Raw genomic sequence first — 26844 nt, 5'->3', positions numbered from 1 at the left:
TGTATTTTTAAAATTGTAATTATATTTTTAAACTGTGTCTTAACTCTATGCTTTGCTATTGTCCCATTTTGCTGCCTATATTCTTCTTTATATGTCCAGCCATAATGAAGCAATGTGAGTATGAGATCTGTAAAATTACTTTAAATGCAGCCCCCATTCTTTCATTACAGTCTCCAGGTCCAGCAATATCCATATGACTGAACATTGCTAGAATGCCATAGAATGGTTTATATTATGTGTGAAATACTGTAATATGACAAATAAGATTGGAATGCAAACATGTGCTTAAATATATCAGAATGTCAGAATCCAACTCTACTGAGATAATTATCACAGAATCACAGAATGGTTGAGGTTGGCAGGGACCTCTGGAGGTCGCCCAGTCTGACCTCCTGCTCAAGCAGAGCCACATAGAGCAGATTGCCCAGGACCATGTCCAGATGGCTTTTGAAGATCTTGCAAGGATGGAGACTCCACAGCCTCCCTGGGCATCCTGTGCTCAGTCGCACTCAGAATAAAAAAAGTGTTCCCCGATGCTCAGACGTCACCTCCTGTGTTTCAGTTTGTGCTCGTTGCCTTATGTCTCCTCTGTCACTGGGCACCACTGAAAGAGCCTGGCTCCATCTTCTTTGCACCCACCTTTCAGGTGTTTATATACCTTGGTAAGAACACCCTGAGCCTTCTCCAGCTGATCAGTTGCAGCTCTCTCAGCCTTTTCTTACAGGAAATATGCTCCAGTCCCTTAATAATCTTTTTGCCCTTTGTTGGACTCTCTCTAGCATGTCCATGTCTCTCTTGTACTGGGGAGCCAAGAACTGGACACAGTACTCCAGGTGTGGCCTCACCAGTGCTGAGTAGAGGGAAAAGATCACCTCCCTTGACCTCCTGGCAACACTCCTCCTAATGCAGCCCAGGATACGATCTGCCTTCTTTGTGGCATGGGCATGTTGCTGGCTCATGTTCAACCTGGTGTCCACCAGGAACCCCAGGTCCTTTTCTGCCAAGCTGCTTTCCAGCTGGGCTGCCCCCAGCATGTACTGGTGCCTGGGGTTGTTCCTCCCCATGGACAGAATTTTGCACTTCCCCTTGTTGAACTTCATGGGGTTCCTGCAAGCCCATTTCTCCAGCCCGTCAAGGTCCTTCTGGATGGCAGCACAACCCTCTGGTGCATCAGCCATGGCTCCCACTTTGGTGTCATCTGCAAACTTGCTGAGGGTACACTCTATCTCATCATCCAGATCATTAGTGAAGGTGTTAAACAGGACTGGACCCACTATTGACGTCTGGGGTATACCGCTAGTTACTGGCCTCCAACAAGAGGCTCACAGACGCACACACACAAAAAATAGAATCCAAGCATGGTCCAAGATATCAATGTGGTGTTCAAGATTTAGCACAAATAATAGGTACTTCATTCTACTGCCAAAACAGAGCCCCTCTGGATGTAGAAAAGCACTGATAATATATGTGGAAGTACACGTGACCATGTGATCAGAGGTTAATTCCCTTCGTGACAGCATTTTGCAGTAGTTTCAGGTCAGTAATCTTTTTCTCAGTGCCGTTGTATGCTCCACTAAGCAGTGAAGTGGTCAGGAAAAATAAAAGCATTTATGATCAGTGTTAGAGGTTCAGTGCTAGCTGTGAAAGTATACTTGATTTGTTAGGAATTACCTGCATCCTAACTGCTATTCAGCCATTTTATCATGAAGAGTGTTAAAACATCTTGGTAGTGTTTTCATGAGAAAAAACTCTTCTGCTACAACTAGACAAGATCCCAAGAGAAGTTTTTGATTCCTGGCACAGCTTTATTTCAGTATTTCTCAAGCAGGAGAATGTTACTGATTGACTCTTTCCTAGCCTACACTTTAATTGAATGCAAATGCATAAAAAAGAAAAGGAAAATGTTTCTCTTTTTCAAATAAAAAGTGTATTTTTATGTTTTGAGACTATAATGCATTTATTACTTAATTAGATAATACATGATTGAAATTGTTGATGCAGTCTGTAACAATTTCAGTGTGTTTTGTTTTAGAAAGTGACTGTGTAATTATCAGTGAGAACAATTTACTCTCTAGAGTGGTGACGGAAAAGAACAACTGGCCAAGAATAAAAAGTATATTTGATCATGGTCTTGGCTTTTAAATCACAGGATAAAATAACGTTCTTAATGGTATCAGCTTGCAAGTTGTTTAGTGAAGCAATTTAATTTAATATTGCCATGAACTTTGGCAGCTAATAAAGAAAGCAAGCCAAAATAAATCATACACAGCCACGTTGTCTCCATTGTACTTAGAAATGTTAAATACTTTTTTGATTTTGTTTTCCTTATGTATTTGAGTTCAAAACTAAAACCATAGTAATGTTTATAGTGTTTAAAGCTAAAAACATGTAAAGAACAGTTGCAATAGAATTAAATTCTCTATACACGCTGTCTTTTCTATCACAGTTTTTAATTGATTCGTATTTAGTTAAAATAATTTAACTTAAAAGTATCAGTATGTTGGTTATATCAGTTGGAATATCAGTAAGTTCATTGCCATCCATTTCCATTTATCTTACATATCAAAGATACTAAATTCAATTGTGTACAAAGTATGTATTTTCCATTTTTGTTGATAATTTATATTTTCTGTAGGCTCAATATTAAAGATTATGTCCGTTTATGTCTACCCGGTGCTATTAATTTTAAACTGGTCCACAGGGACTTTTAGAAAACAGTGATTTATAAAGCTGTTTCTTCTGACTTTGAAGATACCCTTTGAAGTTCTTTTTAAGAGTGAAACGTCTTTATATCAGTGTACTGTTGCTATTTAGATTAATAACATGTTATTTCTGTTAAAACTCATTGATCATACAGCCTACTTGTGCCATTCTCTTGAAGGTCTTGTAGATAGTTTAAAATTGCTGCAAAATTATTTTTCTATCTTTTTTTGGTGATTGAAAATCATATTGAAATTCTCTTCCTTTGACGTTTCTTCAGTTAACAAACTGCGTTGAACTGTCTGTTCAGTTATAGGCTACAGATGTGATGAACCTTTCCATTTGAACTTCCCTGAGCTACAGTTCTGACCTCATGTTTCCAAATAAGTCCAGACTTACACAGATTTTGGCAACATGGTTTTATTGTTAATGGTAAAACAGTAATGATATTAACTGGGGTTTAGGTCTGTTTGGCTGGCTAATCATGTTGATAATTTTTTGTAAATTAATTAGCTGCAATGTTTAAAAATTATTTTTATGTACTGTAACTTTGGTATGTGGTATATGCATGAAATAGTAGTCATTGTTTAATATCTGCATATGAGTGTTATACAATTCCAGCTCAGACTGTTTTTGGCGAATTAATGTGTTATTGTGCCAAAGAAAAATGAGTATATGAGATGCGTGGATTACAGCTCAGCTGTTTGTGGTATTACTCCACCCACTCAGTGATCTTCGAAAATCATTTGACTTTCATGTGTGACTGGGAACTGCATTTAAAAGCTGTCATTCATATTCATAGTGCAGGAGCTAAAATTTCCTCAGAAGCTTTTGAAGTTTTTTATTCCCGGTAGCGGTCACAGTATTGACAGACCCGTCCGTTTTCCCTACACCCTGTCATGGCAAAACATGGTGCAAAATAATCTTTTCTGTGTTTCATGTGTGCTGTGTAGAGGGAGGGGCACTGCTTCGATGGAGTACTGTAGTTTATCCCTTAAGCTGGCCCTCCTAGTATATACACTGCACGTCAGCAAGACAGTGCACTGCCATGCAATTACTTCCTGGATATGGACAGAGAAAGAAGGGGAATCAAGAGAGAAATTACTGAAAGAAAGGACTTAAATAGCATATAAAGGAAGAGGAAAGCCCATGATTTTCTTTTAGACATGGAAATGCTTCTGGAACTTTTGGGATTAAATAGTACAGAAACAAAGAAATGTCAGCATTAAATTGTGGTTTGTGGCTGTGGTGTTTCATGGAGAGTGTACTTTAGTTTACAGTACATTTCAGAGAAGCTTAGAGAAATAGCAATTAACCCTGTAATGCTGAAGGTTTTATTAACTGTTAGTTGTTTCCCCCATATGTATGTTTTTCAAATATATTTTTGTCTTTTTCCTTGGTCTGCCTCCTATCCTATCTTCATAGTTCCTACATGCTTTTCCTGTTAATGCGGCCTTTTCTCAAGGAATTTGCTACTAGACACTGTCATAACATACTAGCCTATGTTACCCTTGCCCGAATCTAGTATTTCCATTCTTGTGGTCTTATATTATTTGCAATTGCAGTTACTGTCTATTCTGCTACACGCTCAGTATGGATGTCTGAAAATGCCAACATGCAGAAAATCCTAATGGGTTCCAGCTAGTTTTCCAAGGAGGGCTTTCCCCCCACCTCTTTAATTATAGGAAACTAAACTGCCACTTGAATACTCCTATATCTATTTTATAACAATTCTCCAGTACCATTGCAAAAACTGAAATATGCAATAGCTTTAGACAGTAAGGAATAAAATCATAGTGCATTGAAGTTAAAAGAATAAAACTTCTAGCTACTCATTGAAAGCTCCAGAGGCCATCTAGGGAAAATAGAAGCAAGGACAATTCCAGAATGCAAAACTTCAGTTCATTCTTCTCTTGACTGCTAGAAGTCTTTTCACTTGTTGGTTCTCAGAGGTCTAGACAGATCTGCTCTTAAGTATTAAATTTTATTTTGGTGTTATTGCACAAGTGTTTCTTTCATGGAGCTTCTGAGATGACACTGATTTCACAAGTTCACACTGAAAGCTTTATTTGCAGGGTAGTTGTTTAACCATGTTCCTCTAAAGCATCCTTGTTGATATGTCCCTCACTTACATATTTCACACTTAATAGCTGTTGCCAAACATCTTGTGCTGTTAGATATAGGCAGCATGTTCAGCTCATCACCCCCCTTGAACCTTCAGCAGATGCAGCACTTTCTGGTGCCACTATTTGAGAGCCTGAATGATCACACAACCACACCGCCCCCCACCCCTAACTTTGGCTTCTACTGAACAATGGCCACTGCGACCCCCAGCTTCTAGCCTTGGTCCTAAGAGGGACATTTTGTGGTCTGTTTAGGAATCCCCAGGGCCTTTGAACTTGTTATTTACAACAATTAGGCCACTGCTTGTGGTCCTCAGTCTTATTCGACTGCTTTTCCAACTGGTAACCTTCTGTTGACCAGAGAGATCAGAGACCTTGTACCCAGATTTTATCCTATATTCCTTTCCTGGATTGCCTTTTCTACCCAAACTTTAGCCTACCTCAAGCTAGTCTTTTTTCCTTAACACTGATTCTTTGCAGAAATTAACTTAACATGATTTATAAATTCATTTTTTCCTACTCAGCTTTTTCCATTGGCTCTGCTGCCTATAACAGATGTTCTGCTGTGGTTCCATTGTCTGTCCTTTTCAATCATTCCCAGTAGTTCCATTCTGTACTGAAATAATCCTCCAGAATTTGAGAGGAGGAGTTCTTCACTTAATACTGGCTACTACTTATGACAGATTTTTTTTTCTTTTAGCACTTTTAAGTTTCTAGAAAATGCCCCATTTAGTGAATATTACTGGCCAAATGGAATTTTCATCTGTGTTCCATTTTATCAGGATTAACCTTTAATAATTAAGATAATGCTTAAGAGATTCCCAGGAGCAGGGATGAGTTAGATACTGTTGTATCTGTTGCTATGAAGTTTTTAAAATATGCTGCAGAAGAAATGATTAAATTATTCAGTTTATCAGTAAAGCACCATTAAATATATTAATAATCTGAATAATGGAGGACATGAAGGAATGCAGTTAATAATACGATGTGTTTGCCTAAGGATTCTTTGGCGTTCCTACCACCCTTAATAATTTCTGAATTTTTCCTTTATGTTGTTCTTTTATTTCATGTTAGCATAAAAGCACTGAGTGCTTTGTATTGCACTTCTGAAACAAAATGTTGACCTTTTGGGCTTGTGGCTGAAGCACCAGAGGAAACCACAAACACCGTAATTATGTGCAGATCATTAAAAGAGATAATTTTCTCCGTGGAGTGTTCCAGAACTTCTTCCATGATAGCCAATAGATATTTGAAGTTTTGGCTCTGAATATCTATCGTGCACTGATGTATTTCTTACTGATCTAAGAGCAGGAGATTGGTTTAGGGCTTGAGCTGGGAATAGTGAAATTTTAACTCAGTGTCTCCTACGTCTCCACCATGTGAGCTTGGGGAGTTACTTGTCCTTTCCATGTGTAAAAAAGGGTTTACTATATCTGTTTTTAAGATGCACTAGGTCTGCTAGTTCAATAGTAACTGAGGCAAAAATTTAAAAAAACCTATTATGTAAAAGCTAAGAATAGTCATACAGTAAAAACAGCTTTTAGCCAGTATATTATGTTGCAAGGAATTTTGTCTTTAGAGATACTGTCTGCTTAGCTGGGGCATTTGTACAGCTCTGTTACCATAGTATTTGAATAATCACAGTTTTTAATGAATGTATATTCACACAGACAGTTGTGTGATAAGGAGGTGCTATAATGTGCATTTTACAAATGAGCTGGGTGAAGGGTGAATGTTGAGAAGGTGTCACACTTTTAGTGAGCACTCAAAAGCTTACTTACCTTCAGTTTGTCTGGGCACTGGCGTGTTGGATGCAGACCACAGCAGCCTTCATGTGGTCCTCTTCACCTAGAAGTGATGTCATGTAATCTGTCTCAAACTGCCACAACAACCTAAAGTGCTTCTTAGAAAGACTTCAGCTCCGCCTATTGCAAAAACCAAACAAGGCAAATATGAGCATGTGGAGCTGGATCTCGGGAACCAACCATGTCTTGGCTACTCATGGTTTCAGGTAGCTCAGGTACGGAGGAGGCAGAGGCTGAGTTATTCACTCAAGACTGAGCAGGAACACTGGTAAATCAGCAAATAGAGCCCAGCTTCTGGGTTTGAATCCTAATCAGTATAACAACTTCAATTCCTGTTTTTCTAGAACTGTATTTAAGGTTAGTCTTCAGTTTGATTTTTTATATATAATAAAACAACAGGAAACTGATACAAAAATCTTAGAAGTGTTTTCTGGGAATATTTCAGGAAACTGATAGATACAAAGAACTGTCAATACATTCAAGAAAAATGTTTCTTGGTCACAATCCTGCAGCAAGTTCTGTCTCAACACATAAGCAGCTGTGTTCATACATAAGACAGCTTCTCCTCACCACATTATGTACATTTGTGTCTATCTATTTCTACTGTATAGTTTCAAATATTTGCCAAAATATTTCACAAGAATGTCCAGAACAAATTGTCAGAGACTATTATTACTTGATGAAGGATGCTGTATAACTAATGTCATTCTGTAATTATTCACTGCAATAAACAGATATCTTTGTAGCCAGATAGTCCTACAAACAATCAGTATAATTAACAAAAAATGTAAACAGCATGTTTTAATTTGTCAGAGTATCAAATATTTGAATGTACTAAAAAAAAAAAAAAAAAGGATTCACTTATTAGCCTATCACAGTGACAATTACACCATGCTTCTTTACTGTTTGAACTGATTGTTCTTTGTGTCGTTCCCATTCCTCATCATCTTTGTCCAGATCAAAAGTTTCTGGATAAATGGGCAGCTTGTCTTTTGGGCACTCCTCGTAATAACTTCGAACGTATTTTCCAACAGACCATCCTTTGTATTCCTCAGGCATTTTGCATTCTAGGCCGTTGTAGTGAACATTGTAGTGATGCTTCAACCAGTAGAAAAGATAATGAATGTTGTAGTCACATCTCCAAGGGTTCTCTCTCAGCCACAGTATTTTCAGAAAGTAAAGATCTTCCAGTACTCCATATTCAAAATTCTGCAAGCTGTTGTTTGATAGATCCAGCTCCTCTAAGTTATTGAGGCCTGAGAAAGCAGCTAGTCAATAGAAAAATAGTTATTGGTACCTTATAAAGATAAGTTAGAGAAAAACATGCATATCTGCAGCAGGAAAAACATTTTCATAATTATACATGTATTAAAATTTTTTGGCTAAAGGCTACAAAAAAGAATTTTCAAACAGTGGACTTTAAAATATGGCTTGTGCCTTAAGAAGTGACATATTGGTATAAACAGATTGACACTAGGGGAGTTGTACTGCTGGTAAAGTTATAAAACACCTAATGAGCATGCATGAGTGTAGAATAGGGACAGTGAAGGTGAACAAATGCTTAATTTGCTCATAGAATTCTACTGTTATCGCTCTGATATGGAAGTAGAAATATGGAAATTGATTATGTATTGGACAATGTTCAGGGCTAGTAGTTTTTGTGTGTATGTATTTGTGTGTGTGTGTGTATAGAACCTTTAAATTAATATTTTAAAATATGGAACATAATAAACATGGAGCTTCATGATAATGCTTCTGAGTCACATTTCAGAGAGTAGTTCATACTTTTTGCAAGTATACTGTTTCTTTTCATGGCAGAAGTCTTAAATTGACTGTGTAATGTTAAATCTCAGAAGTACCATTTTACTGATATTGCTACTTTACTGTTTAACTTCCAAAATACTACTAGAGAAGGCTCTTTTTGCTTCATACTTTCTATCTCTCTTTTCTTGTGTCTGCTTTCATAATTAAAAACTGAATACACATAGGTGATAAGGAAATTGCCAACAAGGCCACTTGAGTTCTAATAATATATAACTTAAGAGCAATTATATGTAGTGATTTTTAACCCAAAAGAGTTTAAATCCTTGTGCTTTGTCTGTTACTTTATTGTCCAATATAATTTAAAAGCAGCCTCGTTATATGACAAGTTTTCCTATATTTGGCAAAGATATTTAAAAAATCATTCAACTATTTAACATTTTAGGAAATGATTACCCTTCAGTCTGCAGAATTAAATTTTTGCACTTAGTTGATTTAGTATTAAGAAAGGGCAGCTGAAATCAGTCTCTCCTTGTCGACTTCCTAGATGAATATATTTCAGTGCAAACCTTTACTCTGAATTGAGTGGTACAAAGGTAAAATTTGCACCAACTTCTCGATTTTTAAATCTTTTTTCCCCCTACATTTATATCTGATAGAGAAATTATCAAAGTTTATAATTAATAAAACACAAATCACTTTTGAAAGAATATTTAAAATTGTTCTTACCAGGATCAATGTAAGCTATTCCATTACTGTTTAGATTTAATATCTTCAGTTCACTGACATCTTCAAACTCTTTGGCTCGTAGTTGTCTAATTTTGTTGTTGGACAAATCAAGTTTAACTATATCTGGAGGTATGTTACCTGGAACTTTCTTTAAATCTTAAAAAATGAAAAAGACATAACTCATGTCAGCTTTAGATTATTCTTATTGCTTAGGTATTACAGTTGCATACCACACAGAGTTTGGTCAGTCTAGCATTGTTTCTTGTTTTCTTTCCCTTTATCCCCACTACCAGTGTCAACATGTTTTTTCAACTTCTGAATTTCATTGCTTTGTTCACCTGTATCTTTACATTCCATGTGAAAATTGCTCTTCGTTAGTGCTTATAGTAAAGCCTCTTTCTGTGTTCGTATGTTTATTTTAATAGAACTGTACTATTTATGTGCATAGGGATAGGGTAGGTAGTGAAAGTACTGTACTAATAAAAAGTATGTGTGAAGGGCTTGATCATTTAACAAAATAAAACCAGACTATCTATATAAAAAAATGTTCATTGGTATGTGAACATCTTCCATAATTAAATTATAGTGTTCTGTCTTACATCCTTTGTTGCCAGAAGGTAAAATGTTCTAAGTTTTATCAGCAATAAAAATGCTAGTTGTTACAGTATTTATAGTAATATGTATATAGTTCTGTAGTTACAGTTATGTAGTGTTTTAGTAATATTTAAAACTTTATATTTGTTACAATACTTACAGTTATTATATGTCCGGGCAGCATAGTGTCATTCTGTCTATCTATTTCTTTATCCTAATTGTGTCACTGGCATTACCAAAGTAGCCAAGCATCTCTCAGTCATCTGTGTACATACCTTACAGTGTTCCTTGCAAAAGAGTTATAGAAAGAATAGCTTCTTGTCCAGTAGTAAGGGCACATTCTTAAGAAGTGCAAACTGTGGTTTGAATCCTCTCAGGATACTGTTAATAAAACTAATCTCCAGGATTATGTTTACTCAATGAATGTTCTAATCCTGGGCTGTTTTTACAAGAAAATGAGTGGTATCTCTTATTTCACCATCTTTGAATGAAAGCAAGTAGTTTCCAGATCTGTGCTGAAATCTGTGTTGTCAGTGTTCTTCTGAAGTTCTGAAGACGTCTACTGCATCAGATATTCTCAAGACTAAAGCAACATATCAGAGTCTTCCTGCCTTATATCTGATTTTGAGCAGAGCTTTGGTATTATAAGTACATAAATATTATAACTACTCCAGCCCGCTCTGGTTGGAGTGCTTCCTGCTTGTGCAGATGTCAAAGTTTCAGGGCCTATTTATCACCAAATGAATGCAAATAATGCTTGAATTTAGAGACTTGGAGAGTTTGGCAGTCCTAGAAAGCAGATTTTTTTCAACTGCTCTTGCAAATACAAATTCTTTTGCAGAAAAACAAAAAAGTTACTTTTGCATCCAGCTTTTGTTGCTTTTTTTGGTAAAACAGAATCAAGGACATAGGGTATTTTCATTCTGAAGTACTGAAAGATCTGGCGTATCACTGGTCTGATGAGATATAAATAGCAAGTTCTTCAAAAAAGGAGAACATACACATGGTTATATGTATGTTTTAAGATGTTTCTTTCATGGGCTTTCTGACATTAACTGAAAGCTGCTGACTTGTCATATATCCTTAGAGATACATAGTGCTGGTATACTGCTTGTCACTCCATCCCCTCGACTGTAAAGGAATAATGGATTGCAGCTTTTCATGTCCTCTTACTGGTTTGGCAACTGATCCACGTTTTTTTCTACTTTGAAACCTTGTCCATGTGGGTTTTCCCAGGATTTTGGGTGCATACTCCTATTTCTGATGAAAATTCCAATGAAATTGTGCATCTGCTGCACAGTAATCATATGCAAATACAGTAAGTACAATGCTTTCATCAAAGATTACCATATGTTCAGAAATCCCAAATGTCCATGGCATATCTGCATCCAGCTGTCAAGCATATGCACAGTAGATCTGATACTTCCTAAATAATATTGAACATACTCAATGTGTCCATGCTAGACATTCAGGAAGTCCTGAACTGATATCCTTAGTTCTTGACCTGAAGGAGGGAGTCCCTGTACCCTCTAGTACACTCATGTAGAGGTTGAAGTGACTTTATTTCAGCAAACCATTTTTTTAAAAGAGCGTAAAAGCCTGTGAAACTCATATGAAGAGCAGACCACATGGAATGTTTCTATGAACTTAGAGAAAAAAGTAACACTATTCTTGCCAAAAGTTTTTTAGTATATTCATGTATTCAGCTCTCTCTTTGATACCACTAAATGGAGAGAGCTGGAAAGTCTTCTCTTATATATGCCTGGTTTTTGTTCAGTAGCACGGTTTACTGGAGACATAAGGTAATGATGATATAATTAAGATCCTGTGAAGGATAATTAAGACTGTGATCTGTAATCTAATAATTAAGATCCTATCTACAAGGAAAGGTAACGTTAGTGAATATTAAGAAATTAATGAATGTTAACCAGTAAAAAAGCATAAATCATTAATAAAAAGGATGTAGTAGCTGCATGGTAAAACAAAGGGAAAAGTGAGCCAGAGAAAGAAGAAAAGAATTTAACAGGGTAGAAAAAAGTAAAAATGTGAGCCATTTTTTATGACATACATAGTAGATAAACCATGTAATCAAATACTGAAATCATTAATTCTTTGTATTTAGGTATTGTCTCCTTATACTGACTTCTGAGCTTGTCTCTGGCATCAATGTCTAAGAATAAGGGCACACAAGTGTTGTTACATAAATTTAAGTCACTGTTAAAGCAAACAAGTTTAGCAAATACACTGCAAGATACAAGTGGGCAAAACATCCTGCAGTGATCCTGTATTGCAGGCTATGCTTCACAAACGTTGGGAAAAAATCCTCCCAATTTTGGCTACTTCTAGTAATGTTTTTTATTTCAGATTTGTAATGTTAAAGAATGACTCTCTTCTGAATTCTTTTGTTGTTTGCTTTGTTTCATCATGGGATAAAATATGGGAAATATAAAGTACGAATAAATGTGCACTTTTGTGTTGATATATGCCCCAGCTGGTTTGCCCTTAAGGCTTAACTGTGGCTTTTAGAAGCCTGAGAAGGATTTAGGAATGGAATGGATCCAAGTGTCTGAAAACATTTCTTGAAGCCCTTCAACTTTGAAATGTTTGCTGGATGCTGGGAGGAAGAACACAGAGGAGGTATTTCTTTATGAACAAAAGCATACGTAGAAGAAATCTTGCACAGAAAATGAGAGGATGCAATGGCTCTCCTTTGCAGTCAGGTTCCTTTGGGCATTGTAAGCACAGCTGGCTGCTCCAGTCCTGCTTCACAGCTTGCTTCTGCCAAAGTTGTTGCTATCTTTGTTGCTACCTGTTTGTACACTGGAAAGAAGAAAAGACACTCTGTGCTTTTCTCTATCAGTACAATTTTAGCACAGCTGTAATTTGACTGATTAGTATATTTATAGTTGTAAAATAGGACTAGTGAGGTGCTGGTCCTTCAGTAACTTAAGTATGTGCTTAATTTTATTCCTGTTGATTTTTGTTGGATATCTTATACCAGAGCACTAAAGAATATCTGTGGAATTGGGGCTGCAGAGTAGAAGTAAAATGCAGAAGGAATTCCTGCTTCTTGCTTGTAGTTATGAGAGAAAAACAATCAACACTATTAGTTAAAGTAAGTAAAGTGAATACTAGTCCTATATTAATTTGCTGTAAATAATATGTGAATAAATGTAGTAAGGGAGCAAGGATACTAAAATAATTAATTCAGTTATAAGGACAGATACAAACCTTTTCTTTTGCAGTTCAGAGTTGGTACAGGAAACACATACATGTGGCAAAAAGAGGAATCAAATTCTGGTTTGACAGCTTCAGGCTTCTCTCGTTTTATGTTTTGGGGGTCCTGCCTGTCCTCTTCACTACATAGCTGTTCAGCTTTTATCTGCTTTAGCTTTTGATTTTTCAGTTCTATTGGGTGCACACACTTGGCATAATTTCCCAAATTCCTGTTTGTTGGGACCTGTAGCATTGTAACAAGAGCTTCTAGTTCACAGTTGCAATGCCAGGGATTATCATAAAGACGTAGGTAGTTTAGACTGGGCATATAAATAAAAATCTCCTCAGATAAACTCTTGATTTGGTTATGCTGAAGTAAGAGTGTAGTAAGTTTATTCAAACCAAAAAAAGCCTCACTTTCAATTTTTGATATGTCATTCTGTTGTAAATCCAGACTTTTTAGTACTTTGTACTTGGAAAACATATTATTCTTCAATTTACGAATCCTGTTTCTTGCTAGCAGCATGTGTTTTAAATCCTCTGGCCAATCAGGTGCCACAAAAATCAATTTTCTTTCCTGACAATCTAGGTATTTCTCGTGAAGATAAGTGTATATGTCACATGGTAGGCCTCGGGCATTGCGCTTAACAGTGCTAGATGCTTTCCTTAAGATGTTTTCCCTTCCATTGTTTCTCAGACTCCTATTCCTTGTCTTCCTACAGTCAGATGCTTTACAAAGAAGAAATAGTAGTATAATAGTAACTACTTGCATCCTGACATTCAGCTGGCCCCAGTTACTTTCTGTGACAGCTGAAACAGTTGAAATTTTTGGATAGTCTTAATCAGTGTTGCACAGATCTGAGGAGGCACAGCTGGGGTATGTGGGATCCCTGTGTTGGAAGAAAAGTAAAACATTAGAACAGATGAAACAGTCATTTTCATGGAGGCTTGTACATAATATGCAGCATTCAGTCAAGAACTCAATCATCACACTACTTGGAGCTTCACAAATACTTTGAAGATTTAATGTCCTATTTTTTTGGTCATTTTTACTGTCTCTGGTCTACTGTCATTCATTTTGATTAAACATGGGAAGCTATATGGACCAATTTCTAACTGATCTTTGTTAGAAGGTTCTTATGTATTCAGTAGAATGGCATGAGGCTGAATCTTCTTTGTATTTAAGTTCATCTTGGAAGATGAGCTTGAAAGAGGATCTTGAAGCTGGTATTTTCTAGCTTTCTGGGTGTTGGCCCACTGGAACACGTACAGACCCAGACCAGGGAAAGTCATCCAGTGCCTATGAAACCCCCAGTTTTAGACTGTGCTCAAGTGTGGACTTGTTTTCAGGTTGAGCCCCAATTTATAACTAGCCCTGCTACTACCAAGTGTCTCTCATGGCCCATGTCAGGTAGACAATGTTGGCTGGACTGCTCTGAGAAGGACCCAAAATTAGTATTTTGCAAGAGCCTATGAGGCTATATGTCATCTGAGCGTAGGCGGAGTGCAAAGAGAACGTGCAGGTCCTGGCCATGGCCTGCTTCAAACTGGTCTGGCCACTTGAAGAGGGAGAGTACAGAGGGGTAAGCCAGGAGCTTTTGCCTTTCCAAGAAAGCCAAACACAATCATTAGGAATTGTTATTAGGGGAAGACAAGGACTGCTCCCCGCAACCATGTCCAAAATTGCCTCAGTATTTTCAGTAATTGTTTGGCCTGTGTTCCCTCCTGAGTTGTACTCCTGAATGTACTCCTGTGCATGTACTCCTGTGAATGTACTTTTCCTTCATTTTCAGTGAAGTTTGGCCACAAGGTTGTTTCCTTAGAACGCCTCAGGTTTTTGTGTTTTCAAACTTTTTTCCATCTCACAAATTTCATACTTTTGCTAGTCAGTATCATTCCTTCTGAAACTTTTTTTTAATTCTTTGCTCTTTGGCTTAACTACTTAGTTACTTTTTTCTCTATGACTGTGGACATCTTTGCATTATGCTCAGTCCTTTTTGACCTTAGCAACTGGGAAGGTATTGAATCCCAGTCTTGAGTGCAGATGATTTCACAGATGTTCTGTTTCTAAAACACTGTTGTTTTGGGCTCCAAAAACTTATTTTTATCTAGAGGAAAGGTGGTGCAATAAATCAACTAATACCAGGTAAAATTCTTTTGAAAGCAAAGAATTTTTTCCTTTTTAAACAAAGTGGTAGATCAGTTTAAACCACATCCCAGCTGTAGGGTGTTCTCAGTATTTGTGCAGATTTTACTCATTAGACAGATGGAGCAGTCCTGTCTATGCATGCTACTGCATCCCTCTAATCCATGTGGCTAGTGGCTAGTTGTTAATATTACCTTTGAAAACCCACTGATTGGTTCTCCATTTTATTCCTGTAGTTTCCAGTTGTCTATCTGCATTCAGATACTGTTAGTTCACAGTGTGAATGAGTGTTTGCATTGACGACTTTATCCCTTACATGAAAAATGAAATTTTATTCATTACTTTTTGGCAGCTATATGCTAGTCACTGTAAATTGATCATGTGTTTTAATAACTTGAATCATAACTGGCGTCCTCTGTGTTGTTTTGAACTGTTCACCATTCTGGTAATGTGATAGCTCATTCTATCCAGCAGAGCTCAGAAACAGAAAAAGCAGAATTTGGGGGAGGAAAGGTAATAAATAATTATGGAAATATTCTTTCCTCTTCCTTTCCATCTCCTGGGTCTCAACTGAAATTTTTTACTAGTATTACATTCTATCTGCTAACTAAATTATACTCAGCTATAATACCAAAATGAGCAGCTGTTTTCCGTAGCATGTATAGGTTCACATGTAAAATTATAACTATGTCTCATTTAGTGCTAGAGCTAAAAACGTGTAAGAGCTATGTCATTTTTGTGGCTTAGCAGCCTCAAGGATGATTTTAATTGGTTAGGTTCTTTTGAGTTGTACAATCTCTCTCAGTATTGTCCTACTCTTCAAAAACGCATCGAGTTTTACGGGATATCAGTGAAGTTACTGTCCCCGTAGAAAAGAATATACAGATCTATTTTGTACTAATGCTTGACTGCAATTGAAAACATGTATTTGGCTTTCAATGTGAAAATGTGTTTTTAAAGAGTTAAAAATGTATTTCTTTTAACTCTATAAACCTTTCATACTGCATTTTCCATATTAGGTATCTGTATCAGGCCTATTTTTTTCATTTCAGTTTAGACGGATCAGTTATTTTTGAAGATTAGGTTAAGGCAAATAGTATTACTATGTTTAAGAGGAGCTTTTACAACTCTGCCTTGGAGGATAGACTCCAAATTTGGCAGAATGCTGGCTGAGGGGATGTGTAAGTGTTGTTTCTAGTGTCAGACATATATCTTTCATTATTTTGTTAGAATTGCAACAATCTCTGCAAAACAGGAGTTTCTAAAAATAATAAATTATAAGCACACAGAAGATATTGTCTCAGGCAGCTAAATTCTCTGAAATTCCATACCTGCAGAAGATAAGCAGGGCTTTTCCTACAATTGGTCTGATTGCTGCACCTCTACTTTCAGAGGGAAAAAATTGTTCATGTATGTAATTAGATACTAGTGTCATAATATATGGGTGGGAGGGACAGATAAAGCTACGTGGAAAATTGAATTCTGGCATTTCCTAACACCAAATTGCTTAATTAGGTAGCTTTCTGGTCCTTTGGTAACATAAAACTGAAAACAGCTTGATTCCTAAGCCAGCCATTAGTTGATGGAGCGTAAGAAGAGACATTTCCTCAGGACAGCTTACTCCAACTTTGTATTCTAATTTTGTTTTTTTGTACTTTCTTCTCAGTAATCTGCTGTGGCCATGGTTTCAGGGAGGATATTGGCCTAGATAGACAGAATCTGTAATAGGAATTCTTATGTTTGTGTTGTACATTGAAAATTTGAACTGATCATCTTTAATATGATTTTTTTTTTTTTATTTTTAGGTGAATGTAAGAATTTGCAAGACTTAAATCTCTCTGAATGCCAGGGATTAAATGTAAGTGCTACAGACTTTTCCCACAATCTAATTTATACCAAGAAGGAAGATTTTTTAAAAGTGATGTTGTTATTTGGGTACGCAATATTGCTGATAAAAGTAGAGACTTGTGTTCTTAAATACTTTGAAAACAGAGTTGACTAGGATTCAGAGATACTCAGTGAAGTTCTAATTTGTTTTGTACAGTGCCAGGGCAACATTATATATCAATCTCAATTAATTTTAATAAATGGGCTTCAAAACTTCACCAGTCTGGGGTGAAGTTTTTTCTGTTTTTTTTAAGTTTGGATTTGTCAACAACAATACTTTTTAATCATAGAATCATACATGGTTTGGGTTGGAAGCGATCTTAAAGATCATCTAGTTCCAACCTCCCTGCCATGGGCAGGGACACCTTCCACTAGACCAGGTTGCTCAAAGCCCCGTCCAGCCTGGCCTTGAACACTGACAGGGAGGGGGCAGCCACAGCTTCTCTGGGCAACCTGTGCCAGTGTCTCATCACCCTCACAGGAAAGAATTTCCTCCTTATAGCCAATCTAAATCTACCCTCTTTCAGTTTAAAACTGTTACCCGTCATCCTACCACTACACTCCTTGATAAAATGTCTTGCCCCATCTTTCCTGTAGCCCCCTTTAAGTCCTAGAAGGCTGCTATAAGGTCTCCCCGGAGCCTTCTCTTCTCCAGGCTGAACAACCCCAACTCTCTCAGCCTGTCTTCATAAGGGACATAATTCTATATTGTTTTCAAGTTCCTTTATTCATTCAGTAGTACACTTGGTCTCTAAAAATGTCTCACTAGATTTCTAGATATTTGTGAGAGCCTTTGTTTGAAAGGTGTCTAAGTATGCAATCACCATTATGTATTTGTCTATCCTTTAACATTTTCAGTTTTATCTTGCTTCCATTAATTCTCTTTAATGTTTTTGCATTGCTCTTCTCTGATGGAAAAACAATGTTTGACTCTGCTTTAATTAGTAATTTCTTAGAAATGACACTGATATGTGCAAATTTTTCTAATAATAAAATCAATCTAAAAATAAAATCAATTTTTTTTTTAGAAATTATGGTTCTTAATAGATTCATGTAATGTATACATCCATTTATAGGCTATTTATAGTGTTAAGTAAATAAACAAATAATTTGGTATAGTTTAGTTGTCTTTGGAGTGAAATGTACATCCAAGGGCCTAGCCCAGAAACATGCCAATATTTACACACAAAGTTTTAAAAATTACCACAGATAAACTACAGCTTATGAACTTCATACAAAAATGGCATATGATGGTCAAGTTAAAGAGGCAAGAGCTGCAGAAGAATCATGAGGTTCTATTTGATAATGCTCTGGTTTGGTTCTGCTTTACATATATCTTCATCTCTGTCCTATGTTGATGTTAGGTTTATTGCCAAATATCTTGTTCTCACTGTTTTCACAGATTATATAATTTTCTTTGCTATACCAGCTACAAGGATAAAGATATATTATATTATATTATATTATATTATATTATATTATATTATATTATATTATATTATATTATATTATATTATATTATATTATGAAGTTCTTTGAGTAACACTGTAGAATTATCTTGCTACATAACCTAATACTTGCTATATGATATTATAATTACAGTGTAATATTCAGAGGTTGTATGCTTCTTAAGGATCATGTTGATTGTAGGTTCTTGCATAAAGGCAATAAGAGGGCCAGGTCTTGCCAAATTGTAAAGACTCAAACACTGTTTCATAACTGTCCATTCTGTTTGGTTGTTATCATGCTTGCTAATACACATTTGGTGCGTACCAGCAAGCGCATTCCTAGGTGATGCCAGGGCTTGGTTCATGGGATAGCAGGGACTTGCTGATTACACTCTTGCCAATACAGCCTAGTATGCAGTTGGCCACCTTTTTCAGAAGGGCACACTGTTGATGTTGAAATTGTTATTGACCAGGACTCTCAGGTCAGTGTGTTTGATAGCTGCTTTCTGTCTGGTGTCTAGACTGTACTGATGCATGGGGTTATCCCATTCCTGATGCAGGATTTTGCATTTTCCTTTGTTGAAATGTTGAACTGAGGTTTCTATTAGCCCATTTTTCCAGACTAAATCTCTCTGAATAGCAGTTCTAGCCTCCAGTGTATTGACACTCCTCCCAGTTTGGAATAATTAGTGAATTTGCTGAGCATGTACTCTGTTCCTATCATCTAAACCATTTATAAAGACATTTAACAGTAATGGCTCCCATACTGACCCTTGAGGGATGCCAGTTGCCACAAGCCAACAACGGGACTGAGCACCATTGGTGACAACCCTTTGGCCTGGCAGTCTAGACAAATTTTCACTCACCTTGAAGTCCACTTATCCAGCCTTTATTTTACCAATTTGGCTGTGAAGGATACTGTGGCCTGTGTTGAAGGCCTTGCTGAAGTCAAGATACACAACAGCCGCTTTTCTCCACTTATCCATAGATCCAGTAATTTCACCATAGAAAACTATCGTGTTACCTTGCCCTTGGTAAATCCACGCTGGCTGTTCACTGACACTTTTTCATCCTTCATGTGCTTGGACAGGACTTCAAGGAGGATTTGCTGCATAACCTTCCTAGGGACTCAGGTGAGGCTGACTGGCCTGTAGTTTCCTGGATCCTCCTTGTTCCATTTCCTGAAAATGGATGTGACATTTCCTATCTTCCAGTCATCAGGAATCTCCTCTGATTGCCATGACCTTTCAAAAATGAGTGAGACCTTTCAGTGACAGGAGGCAGCTTTCTTGGTACTCTTGGATGCATACCATCTCATCCCATTTCCTCAGGTGCTCCCTGACATTATCTTCTTCTGCCATGGGTATTGCTTCATGCCCACAGACTCTGCTACTAGGCTCCTGGCAGGCACCTGGGAAGCCTTAAGACAAGCCTTAGCAGTAAAAACTAAGGCAAAAAAGTAATTGAGTACGTTGGCCTTGAAGAGCAACCAGTTCTCCTGGGCCCCTTTGCCGTCCAGGGCTGTCTACCATGAGATCCTGTTAAGCTCTCAAATTCAGGTTTTGTCTTCTACAATATGTCCAATTTTCTTCTCCCAGGATTTTAAACTCCTCATTTTCATGGTTGCAGTAACCAAAGTCACTCTGGTTCTTCACATCCTTGACCAGTTTTTCCTTGTTTGCTAAACAAGTCCAGAAGAACATGTTCTGTAGACCACTCATCAGTGACCTGGATCAAGTAATTGTCTTCAACACTAGAAGTCTCTTGGATTGTTTGTGCCCAGCCATGTTGTTCTTCCAGCAGATATCAGAGTGGTTAAAGTCTCTCATGAGTAACGAGGATAGGCAATTGTAAGGCTTCCTTCAGCTACCCAAAGAAGGTTTCATCTACTGTCTTTTCTTCACCAAGCAGTCTGTAGCAGATACCTACCACAATGTAATCCTCATAGGTCTAGCCTCTAATCCTTACAAATAAACTCTTGACTGACTTGTCACCCATTCCAATGCAAAGCTCCATGCATTTAGGCATAACTTTGCATAGAATGCAACCTGTCCTCACCTTCCTGGGTTGTCACTCCTAAATATTCTGTAACCATTAATTGCAGCCTTCCAGTTGTGTGTGCTACCCCTTTGCGTCTCTGGAATCCAAATGAAATCATAGCTCTGCATCTGTGTGTGGACTTTTATCCCTACTGGTTGATTCCCATGGTGCAAGTGTTTGCGTTCACTTGAGATGGACCCCTGGTTCTGCTGCTTTCACATGGAAGGTTTCAGAGTTTTCACCATCATGTTATCCCCCCAATGCTTTCTCACCACTCCCTGTGCCTTCAGTTCATGGTTATCTTCTGTCAACACACCTATTTTTACTGGTACCACCTCTCTCAAAAACTTTGTTCCAGGAATTTCAAAAGCACAAACTGTCCTCCTCAAAGTTGATTGGTATGGAATTTCCAGCTACCTTGATAGTTCTTTTGCTTAATAACTGAAATAATGAAAAGGTGACCACAACATGGCAAAAGATACACACTCATCTATTATATTTTTGTATAAGTGCTGACTTTTTGCTTTTCTATTATATTGACATATATTATTGTGAAACTTTCTTCATACTAGGAGATTTGTTCCCATTATATTCTAATGGAATGATATATAGAACAATATAGGTAGTACCACTTTTGCAGGTCAATAAAACATGGAAGCCTTATAATTACTCAAGCCTAATGTTCCACCTAGAGAGTAGAACTAAACAGGAAGCATTTTGTAAATGATATTACTGGTTAGAGAAGTGTACCAGAGTTTATGGAGAAAACTCACCAGTGGTTTTAGATACTAGGGTTGGCTAACAAGAATCTTGGTTTAGCAAAATATGTAAGCATGTGCTAACCTTCAGTCACGTGAAAAGTCCCCTGTGCTCCGTAGGTCTGTATAGTGTATAATGTTTCCTTGAATTGGACTGTTAAAATTACCATACTTCAAGTGAGTAACAGTGGCATCACATGTCTCTCAGTAGAAACTTTGAGGCTTCCAAAGAAATTGGCCGTGATTTATAAAATTTATGATGATGTTTTAAAGATACTTATTCATATTTTTTCCCTTGTTACTCCACATAAAAAATGTGAGATAAATGAATACAAATATAATTTGAATGTACTTCTGGATTTTTTTTTTTATTATTCAGGATGAATCAATGAGACTCATATCAGAAGGTTGCAGAGCTCTTCTCTATTTAAATCTGTCGTATACGGATATTACTGATGGAACACTACGACTATTGTCAAGGTAAAATTAAACAAATACAAAAGTGTATTTGTTTTAATCTTGCAGGAAACTTAGAGGCATATGTAGTAGAAATACTCTGAGTGATATACAGGATTCCGTCTGCTATACAAAATGAAAAAAATGCCCCATACCATTGACTTAGATAGCAGCTCTTTTCTTTTTTTAGTATAATTAAAAGTATATGCTAGATTACCCTGTATATTTCACAGTCTTACAGAAACTTCTAAAAGAACATGCTAGCTAAAAATTTCTTGGGCATGTCCAGTTACTCATGATGATGCAAGAAGTTTGCAAGTTAGATATGTTCTTAAAAATTTCTTTTGCAAGAGAGGGTTGTGGATAGGTGTATTGTGTGGGCCAAGGCCTTGTGTGACAACTGCAAAAGAAAGAGTTATTCCAAACTCTTATTTGGAAGATCATTGAGCTGAAGGCAGAGAATTTATATTTCTACAGATGTCTGCTATTCCTGTTTTAAATGTGTCTGTCCATGAGATTTGGAGTCTGTCTGGTAGGTAGAATTGCTGCATTAAAATCTGCCATAAAGGAAAAGAAACGTGCTGGTCCACGATCGCAGCCATCACAAAGATGTATATAGATTTGAAGATAGCTATACACTGTTTCTCTTTCCTATGAGGAAAACTAATGTCTTCCTTTCAACAGCAGCCCCACAAAGTCCAGAAACATGTTTTTCTTCGGCATTTACATAATACATTTGAATTTTGTTTTTCTTAGACTATAATGCCATATTCTCATATAACTAACATTTGTTTTGGCAAAGTTTTCCATTTAGTGTCTCCAGTCTTACCACTCATTTCTTCATCATTATTCTTTTCTTAATGTGTGTTTTCTCCATGCTGGCTGATATTTCGTCTTTTAAAATTTCCATATATTTCTGTTGAAGTTTGGAACAGCTGTTCTATAGGTAATCTCAGCATATGTTATTCTGGTTACCTGAGTGTGCTGTTGCCACCAAAAGTCAGAACTGTTCATTTGTTTTGATGCATAAATAGCATGTCCCCAAGAAAGAATTCTCCAGAGTAGGTGAAGCTTTCAATGCAATAAAATGTTTAAAACAAAAAGAAAAATTCTCTGCTGACAAAATATATTTTTAGTTAACTTTTACCTCACTGGTAAGAAATTTTCCCAGTCACACATGATGCTTCTAATGTAAAACCATAAGGTACCACCATTTTTATTGACAATGTTTGGACAAAAAGCAAAGCTCATTGTTTCTGAGACTGTGGGGATGTACAAAAAGTTGCTGTCCTCTGAAGATATTGATAGCAGACAAATTTCATAAACATTTCACATGCCATCTCAAAAAGCATTAGCTCACCACAAATCCTGTTACCACAAGGTGACTAATCAGAGTTCTTAGAGGTGGCAGTATTGCATTTCATAATACTGTACATGAAGTTTGCTATTGTATACCAGATGTCTGTTATTGGAACAAGGAACAAGTGAAGTGTAGGCTGAGTGTGCTCAAAGCTGTTTGGTAATTTTTTATTCTCTCCTACTGTTCCATACGAGCATTTTAACCTCCATATTACACAACACAGATCATCAGCTAAAACTTCTCTCTGACAAGTTCTGTTGCATATGGTAGACAGGAATATTGTCTGTCAGGAATAAATGTCAGAACGTGATTTTGTCAGATTGCTTTAAAACAATGATCCTGAGATTATTAATGCCAAAATTAATGGAAAAACCAATATGACAGAATTCCTGCAGAATTTAGCTGTAACACAAACCAAGGATTTTTAGTAGTCTGTGTGCTCAATCTTAAGTTTTAAGAAAGCTGTCACTTTAAAAATGGCAGAAGAAGGCATGTGTTAAAATTCCCAGATCATAAAAATGAGTCATATGACCTGTAAAGAAAATCAGTGACTCTTCAAAATTATTGGAAGGTTTTGATCATACTCTTCAAAATGCAGTAAGAAAGGCTTCCCTGTGTCTTAAATTGTGCAACCTTGTAGTAAAAAACTAGCATGTAGTTTAAAAACACTCAGAACTGCCAGAGTATAAGAACCAGTCTCCTAATTTATTATCTCTTTTGTCAGACAAGTTTGGAAGTGTAGTCTCTCTGAGTTTGATTTTTCCCCACTCATTTCTGTGGAATATGTCACTGAAATGCAAAAAGGCTTATGCTTCTACAAAGAAGGATACTTTTATTCCTGTATTTAATATGAATTAAATGTTTCCATTTAAAAAAACCACACCACAAACACATGCCCTTATATTCTAATATCTGGTTCTGATGCAAGTTGTGTCTTTTTTTTCATGAAATGTAATCTTACATTTAATTTCTTAATATTTTTCTATTATTTGTTTTTCACAATAACCTTTTTTTTCCAGCTTCCTATCTCTTTTTTGTGTGTGTTCAGTTCAAGTCAGCATGTTTCCTCACTTTATATTGAAAGTATAAAGTCAATTCAAAAATGTATGCCACTCCTTAAGCAGTCTTCAGTGGGTGTTCCCATCTTTCTTCAAAATGCCTACTTTTGCTGACTTGCAGAACTGCATGACTATCTCCCTACAACTAAATGTCTACCAGAGCAGTAGGTCCTAATTCTACGTTTTGATTTTCTGCATGCTTTCATTTGTGGTGCTTGTGGCAATTGTTATTTATTCCAGTTAGAAACGTAGTTCAGTAAAATGAATAGTTTGCAGTATGTTATAAACCAAAGCTGCAGATGGAAACTCAAGTATATTCAGAGTATAGATTCTTGCTTTTACAGAGTGCTGTTGATTAACATTTTCCACTTACACAGTTTGCTTTCTTTTAATTGACATTTGGTGTAAAGAAATGTTTTCCAAAAGAACTGAGCAAAACCTAACACTGGATGTTCATTTTGGATAATTCCCTTTTGTATCTCTTTCAATTTTTCAGATTCTTTTAATAGCACTTTTCTAAATAATTGAGAAGTTGAGACTTAAGTTCTAACTGTACATTTATTCTTTTAACGTCCTTTGATAGAGTTCTAGTTTTCATTTCCAGCAGGCACTGCTTGTAAAATCAGTGGCAGACAGTCCAGCAAACTTACACTGAAAAGTCTACTAGCTTCCAAAGTATGCACACAGAAATCCCAGTTAATTTAAAAAGTATGCTTTTGCAGTTATTTGAGATAACTTTAAAATGATACTGTATTCAGATGGTGAGATATCTTGTATGATAGTGCTATTCCCCAGTAATTTGCAATACAAGGAGCAGAGGAAAACATACAGCAGAAGAAAGGGACTTTCAAACTTCAGCAAGGAGATAATTCTGTTTCATATCAAACATCTTTACAGTAATTGCCAGAATACTTCAACTATGTTATTTTATGTTTTTTTGATTCTGTATCATACCCTTGTAATAATTTGCTCTCTGTTTTTTTTTGCAAAGCAGCTTCCCCAATTTACAGTATTTGAGTTTAGCTCACTGCAGAAAGTTTACAGACAAAGGTTTACTGTACCTGGGCACTGGAAAAGGCTGTCACAAGCTCATCTATTTGGACCTTTCAGGTTGCATTCAGGTTTGTAGTTCACGTCTTTCTTTCATTCTGTGAAGAAGAGAATCCTTTATGTGACTGGCTGCATCCTGCATTCATGGTATACTGAAGTAGAACAAGCACTGCAGCAGACTTCCAGGGTTTTGAATTACATGACTACAGCTGTTTAAATTTTACTAAGGAATAATAGCACTATAGGTTTGGATTGCTTCCAACAAACTGTCAGATCTATAAACAGCTAGTACTTACTGCATAATGAGACTTGCTTTTTGTAGCCATAAATAGACTAATTCTATGTCATGATTTGTTAGGATTTTAAATCAGGAGATTTGAAAATGCAGTTTTTACTCAGATATCAAAAAAATAAAAGCCACTCTGCACTGGAAAAGTACAATTTTACACTTGATTTCCTGAGAAGGAAATGAATTAAAAAGTGAACTTTTGATACTATTTTATAATGATTTAATGTATAAATTGAAGTAATATTTATAACTGCAATCTAAGAATAGTTAATGTTTAGGATTATTTTAGTTTCCTACTAAACATCTAAAGAAAACCAAAGTTTTAGAATCTGGTACTATTTTAGAAACTTTTAAATATGTACTGTATCTTGAAACATACTTCAAAAACAATGTGAAGTGCCAAACTGTAAGGCAATAAAAGCTTGTCAATGTTTTAATAAAGACTGCCATGTATATTTCTTTATGCACTGAGAAGATTCTCCAAATTGCAAAATACATGTGAAATGATAAAGAGATGGAGTCTGAGGAATATAACAGTTTAACTTTCCATCTAACTAAAACTTTTCAGAACCAAGGATGAAGGCAGATAGGGCAACAGTCTGCTCTTTACTGTGGGTGTCTGTTTCTTGTTCCTGAGAATCATGCTGAGACTATTGTATGGTGATGGTGTGAAATTTGAAATGAGGGTTGAGGTTAGACGAAAGTTAAGAACTACCTACCTCTAAGTTACTTTTTCAAAATGCCAGTAATTGGTTATTTTTTCCAAAAGCAACATTTGTGCTTGTTCAGAAGTGTAATCATGAGCTGTAAGGATCTGCCTCTAGAAAGCATGATCTAATAGTAGTCAAAGTGATCATCATCGAACCGGGAAAACCACAATCCTCCCCTTTCCAGAGGAAAGCGTGTTTGCTCACCAGTGTATTTGAGAGCTCTGAAAGGAATTCCACAGCTGCCTCCATTTTGGGTTTCCCCACGAATCTGGAACAGTTCTTAATGATTATGACTGAGTGCTTAAGTAAACAGTTAAAACCAAAAAGAGCATCAAATTGCATCACTGTTGCAGAAAGCATTTTAATAAGATATAATTCTTTTTCTCCCCCCTCACTGGATGAACTAAACCAAAGGAAATTTCTATAAGGCTAATGTTTCAGAATTAGTTAGAAAAATGCAGTGAAGCTGTATTGTAAACATCTAAATTATGCTAAAAAGTGTTCTATAGAACAGAATATATATTCTATGGAACAGAATTTTTCCTCTTTTTTGATGTTTCCTGTTCTTCCTTCATTTTAACATTACAGTTCTTTTTATATGAATTCTTATATTACCATTACTACTGTAGGATTTGAACATTTATTTAGAAAGTCCATCTGTAAAATGGATGATTACGCTAATGATTTTGCGAGTGGCAACTTGAGGACTAGGGC

General features: G+C 36.5%; 2 protein-coding genes across 2 annotated transcripts in view; one reads left to right on the top strand and one right to left on the bottom strand.

Moving 5' to 3' along the window:
• FBXL13 (F-box and leucine rich repeat protein 13) overlaps nt 1-26844 on the top strand; it is a 98550-nt gene that overhangs the window by 34296 nt on the left and 37410 nt on the right. Inside the window, exons 10-12 of the mRNA XM_074869907.1 lie at nt 16880-16932; nt 21587-21687; nt 25073-25202. Coding sequence (XP_074726008.1) covers nt 16880-16932; nt 21587-21687; nt 25073-25202 — 284 coding nt within the window. The remainder of the gene's footprint in view (nt 1-16879; nt 16933-21586; nt 21688-25072; nt 25203-26844) is intronic.
• Nucleotides 7046-25244, bottom strand: LRRC17 (leucine rich repeat containing 17). Its single transcript, XM_074869919.1, has 4 exons — nt 25143-25244; nt 12944-13818; nt 9119-9274; nt 7046-7896 (listed from the first exon to the last, which is right to left on the bottom strand). Exons 2-4 carry the CDS (start codon nt 13698-13700, stop codon nt 7493-7495), a joined length of 1317 nt encoding a protein of 438 aa, XP_074726020.1. The 5' UTR covers nt 13701-13818; nt 25143-25244; the 3' UTR covers nt 7046-7492.

The sequence above is a fragment of the Strix uralensis genome, chromosome 5, assembly GCF_047716275.1.
Source record: "Strix uralensis isolate ZFMK-TIS-50842 chromosome 5, bStrUra1, whole genome shotgun sequence".
Taxonomy (NCBI): domain Eukaryota; kingdom Metazoa; phylum Chordata; class Aves; order Strigiformes; family Strigidae; genus Strix; species Strix uralensis.
The sequence above is the reverse complement of the archived record's forward strand: the minus strand, read 5'-3'. Positions and strand labels throughout refer to the sequence as shown.

Excerpts from the sequence above, each read along its gene's own strand:
- LRRC17 (XM_074869919.1), bottom strand. The coding sequence starts at position 13,700 with ATGCAAGTAGTTACTATTATACTACTATTTCTTCTTTGTAAAGCATCT. Across the intron at positions 9,275-12,943 it reads TCTGAACTGCAAAAGAAAAG|ATTTAAAGAAAGTTCCAGGT; the intron begins GTTTGTATCTGT and ends TCATTTTTTAAG. Across the intron at positions 7,897-9,118 it reads AATAGCTTACATTGATCCTG|CTGCTTTCTCAGGCCTCAAT; the intron begins GTAAGAACAATT and ends TCTATTGACTAG.